The 5,086-nt window shown below is 33.1% G+C and overlaps 1 protein-coding gene across 1 annotated transcript in view; it reads left to right on the top strand.

Moving 5' to 3' along the window:
• Window positions 1-777: 777 nt before the first annotated feature.
• LOC106457528 (extracellular matrix-binding protein ebh-like) overlaps window positions 778-5,086 on the top strand; it is a 12,422-nt gene continuing 8,113 nt past the window's right edge. Inside the window, exons 1-3 of the mRNA XM_013916957.1 lie at window positions 778-810; window positions 1,871-1,992; window positions 2,213-2,336. Coding sequence (XP_013772411.1) covers window positions 778-810; window positions 1,871-1,992; window positions 2,213-2,336 — 279 coding nt within the window. The remainder of the gene's footprint in view (window positions 811-1,870; window positions 1,993-2,212; window positions 2,337-5,086) is intronic.

Here is a 5,086-nt window from a genome sequence, read left to right as displayed (position 1 = left end):
AAATTCGTTACACTCGCAATTTCTAGATGTGATATTACATCACACTTGTTTGGCATTGGGAAAGGAGTGACTCTTCGGAAGTTGAGTAGTGACCCCGATTTTAAGAAACAGGCTGAATTGTTCTCCAGTGAAGCATCTGAGGATGATATCATCTGCACTAACGAGAAGGCTCTCACTCGTTTGTATGGAGGCCATCCTCCTGAGGACTTGGAAGCATTGCGTTACAGACTTTTCTAGTGTACAGATGCACAGTCTTTCCAATAAAGACATCAAAGTGCCTGGGTTTAATACCAAGTTCAACAATGTATGAGAAAATCTGACAACTTATATGCAGAAGAATGGAGATGGTGTCGAGGGCAGAATTATCTTGAGCTATAAATGACAGACTTACCACCAGTTACAGAGATTCTTTTTAGGGTTATCAAATGTAACTGCAAAACAAACTGCGATACATTAAGGCGAACTTGGGAGAGGATGGGATATAATGATTAGCTGTATATTGAAGTGCAGGGTTATAAAAGGTTATATAAGTAGTCTGAGAGTATTCACAGTCACATATGAGACAGAGAGAGCGAGTTCTTGCAAGTTAGGTAAGTTTATCATTTAGCGGTAAGATATTTTACTAATGTATGAATAATTCAATGAAAGTTATATATATATATAAATCGAATATGTAATGTAGATTTATTCTCAATAAAACTGCCCTTTCTTTCTTAATATCTTTTGGTTTATGTTTCAGCAAAACCAGTTGTCGATTCAAAACCGCCGCGAACATTAATGCATCTTCACTTGAAACTTCGGAAACTCCAGGTAGGAGAACAAACATTCTCTTTCCACATAAAACACGCTAAAAACGAATAATTGAAAATCAAAATCAAATCGGTCCGTCAAGATTTCTTTAATAACGTGCATCGGTTAAAAAGTACTTTTTATCAGTTTGACCCCATATCGAGTAGTTACTATTTAGACATTCCCAAGGATAATTATATTTTAATATCTACAAGAGTTGTATTGAAAATGTACTAATTAACTTGTTTGTTTTTAATATATATATATTTATGGAGAGGGCTACTTTGATGACACCACTTCAAAAATGGTATTTAAGAATATATATATATTATATGTACGTGTGTGTATATTCGAAATATACGCATATATTTCAGTTTCCAGTGCAAAGGAAAATGTTTACCTCAAACTTCAAAACTATACTCAAGGTTCAAATTCAATGTAAGATTCAGGAATGAGATGTGCTGTATCTCTAGCCTAAAAATCAATTAATGGTTCACATGTGCTTATTTTTTAAATCAAATCTTCAATTTCTAGCTTTCCATACTGTGAAAGTTTAATACTACATGGCGTCCTCCGGTGGGACAGCGATAACTTTACAGACTTACAACGTTGAAATCCTGGGTTCGATTCTCCGCGGTAGACACTGTAGATAGCATATTGTGGCTTTTGTTCTAAAAGAAAGAAAGAAATATTACATGGTAACAAAAGTTTCAAATGATGATTTTGCACTTAAAGATGGATCGTTCTGCTGATCACTAGTCTTTTGTATAGAAAACAAAACAAAGATCTTTGACTTTTTTGGTAAAATTTTACAAAACATCGAGTCAAGTTTGGCATATTAAGATTAAATTTTTCTTTTAAAGACGGATATGTATGTGCTCTGAGCCATAAACTATAAGAACTAAACTAAATGAAGAAGAGAAATAATATTTTATAGTATTTTTAAAATCGTATACAGTACTTTCTCTTGACGGGAGACAATAGTTTGAAGTGTTTTTTTTAACTGCGTGATAATCAGAACTATAAAATTTAGCTGTATAATTTTAAGATTGATATAAAGATGTTGTTATTTTTGTTTCAGAAAGAACAAGAACGATTATCTCTCATTCAGAGAGATAATCAGATGCTACAAGATAGAATGGCCTGTATCATGCGATCACGTGGGCGTTTGGACAATGAAAATCTCAACTACAAACAGAAAAGGTAAAGATTGGGGTATCTTATCATGCCCCCCCCCCCAGATTCTGCGATGAGCCTGAGGGCTTATAACGCTAAAAAATGATCAGGTTTCGATACTCGTGGTGAAAAGAGCAAGGATAGTCCATTCTGTAGCTCTTTGCTTAACAACAACAAAGAAACTTTCCAATATTTGAAATTATTTTTAATGTCTTTTTATAGCTAATGATGGATTTTTTTGTTACAGTTTAAACACAACTTATCGCCAAATGGAGATGATACGACTAGCTCATGAAAATCAGGCTATTATACAAAGATTGATGGCTGTTGATCCTGAATATAATCATTTACGTATGGAAGATGAATATAGGGTATGTCAGTATTCTTAATTAGTTCCCTGTTGTTCTGATTAGCAAGCCACAATTTTTGGATGGACTTGAAGAATCAACAGGGTACCACTTAAGTCAGTATCTCAGCCTTCAACCTAGTGCTATTTCTAGGCATTTAAAGTTAAATAATATCTGTATTTTTATTTGTGTTTGTATATATTAATTGAGGGTAGGTTAATGTTTCATTATCTTAAGAATTGTTAAGGCAGAAAAGTAAAATGTATTAGTCGTATTTATAACAATCTTTCGCCAACAGTGGGATAAAATATGCAGTACAATTTTCAAATTTATTAATTAATTCATTATACTGTGATTCCTCGTATTACTTTTTTACCGTTGCACAATTCCAAGTAATCTTATTCAACTAATGTTACTTCTGTTCCGTTTCCTTTACCTATTTAAAGTGGCGCCACCCCAGTGACTCAGCGGTAAGTCTGGGCGTATGACGCTAAAAATCAGGTTTCGATACTCGTGGTGGGTAAAGCTCTATCATATTTTTTTCAGTCTCTCGCTTCCTTCATGAATCATAGCCTCTATCGTATTAAATTTTCTCTGTGTAAATATTTTATTTTCCTATTCTTGGGGTAACTTTGAACATATTCGTCGTTTATAGCTGCACTTCTTGGATTCCATCTAGTGTTGTTATATTATCTATCGTTTCTCCTCGATTTTTGTAAATTATTGTATGAATTACCCTCTTCTTTCCTATTACAAGCCTTTTGAGAATCATTCACTCCCTTTATAAGATTTTCCCTTTCTCTTGATTTTTTCATCCTTCTTTAGTTGTTCTATAAACCACTCCTATTTTTGTCTCCATATTTCTTTAATTCTTCTCTCTCCCATTCTACATAAGTCATTCCAATATGTCTGCGGACTTACCATGCTAGAAACTGGGTTTCGATACCCGTGGTGGGCAGAGCACAGATAGCCCGTTGTGTAGCTTTGTGATTAACTTCAAAACAAACAGTTTTAGTGAATTTTATCGTTTGTTTTTCCTCTCTTAACTTCCTGAGTGTCAATTTCAATCCTCAATATTTTCAGTTCTAGTTTTTTCTTCATTTATTGTTTTATCAGATTTGAAAGGTATTAATGGGGGATCCTCTTGAATGGTATTATTACATAATTTACTTAATTTTTGTGCTCCGAAACTTCTCTAATATGCAAATTTTCTTTCTTTCCAAAAATCATACAAAATACTGTCAAATGTTTTTCATATACTCTTTTCTGAAGATCATGATTTCTTCCCGAGAATCTACTTTCTGTCTGATATATATGTCGTTAGTTGATTGTAACTTATAGTCACGCATTCCGTTAATTCTTCTTCTTTTTTGCCTCCATTTATCAAAAATTCTTCTTAATTTCTCTAAGAAAGCTTTGAATATTTGTCCCACTTTTGGAACTGAATCCTTAAAATTTATTTATTTATCTTTGGAAAAATTCTCTCACTAAATCCCATCCATAAATCTGATTATTGAAAAACAAACAGATATTATAGATATAACCAAAACACTACAATACTTGAACTTCTGTTTTTCTATATTTTCTATTATTTTCCATCGGTTTCGGGACTTCAGAGGTCACTCTTCAGGATATAATTTTACAGAAAATCTATAATGAAAATATTCTTCATATTACATTTTGTTCAGTGTAACTCAGGGATGATTCTTAGGTGAATTAGGAGAGAAACTGAATGCGATGTGAGTATTGTCAAGTTACTTTATTTTGCTATGTTTCTGAGATATCGCCTACTGTTTGAACCATTCGATGTTCTTTCATATTCACCGCTGTTGTGGCATGCTTTCAAGGATTAATATCTATTTTAAAATTCAAAATAAGTCGTTAACTGTCTCAACTATGTAGAAGCATTGAATTCATTGATTCATACTGCTGGCGCTAGAATTAGTACATAACGTAAAATTTGCGAGAGGTAGGGTAAGGATGCTTTACAAGCGCCCAGTCCAACATTTGCCGTCACACTTTCTGGAGTTGCTTCCAGTTGCAGAGATAAATGGCGAAATACGGGTTATTTTGAAAGCCATTTTAAAGTAGTTATTATATTTTTACAATCACACTTTGCTAAAATGTACACACTAAACTTTCCTCTTCATATTCATACCACTAAGAAAAAAAAATAATACTTACCTCCCCCTTTTTTTTAGTAATGGGCAAATATTGGGCTACTGAAAATTTTGAAATTTTCTCTAAAACTTCAAGTGGCTAAAGAATCAAAAGTAACCAAAGCTGGTAAATGAAATATGCAGACCTCTTTTAAAGATGAATAATGTTAAGGATAAACCAAGACATTTGCATTTTTTAATTCTGAAGAAGAGTAGTAAACAGAAAAGTCTAAGTAGCTTTGTTCGTTCTTCTTTTTTATTTATTTTGGCTCCAAAACTATCTTTTGTTTTATTACCAAAGTCGAAATCTTCAGACTGGTTTTCACTCGGGGCTCATTTTGTTAGGTAGTCATGGCATTTTGCGATGCGAGTGACTAAAATTACTGGCGAAACAGCTTTCTAGCAGGAAATTATCCAGGCAACATAGTTCGCGTGCAATATCATAAATGAAGATGAAAGTTATTTGTTTTTTGTTTATGGCTTAAAGTAAACAAACCTAAACATAAAACCCGTCTCGCTAGGTTCAAGTGAAAGGAACAATACATAACGTTATGTAAAAAGCACACATTGAGGGTCAGCTGGATTATGAGTTCTATATATATATATATATAGTAA

Source organism: Limulus polyphemus, unplaced genomic scaffold (genome assembly GCF_000517525.1).
Source record: "Limulus polyphemus unplaced genomic scaffold, Limulus_polyphemus-2.1.2 Scaffold342, whole genome shotgun sequence".
Taxonomy (NCBI): domain Eukaryota; kingdom Metazoa; phylum Arthropoda; class Merostomata; order Xiphosura; family Limulidae; genus Limulus; species Limulus polyphemus.
This window is presented reverse-complemented; position numbering and strand designations above follow the sequence as displayed.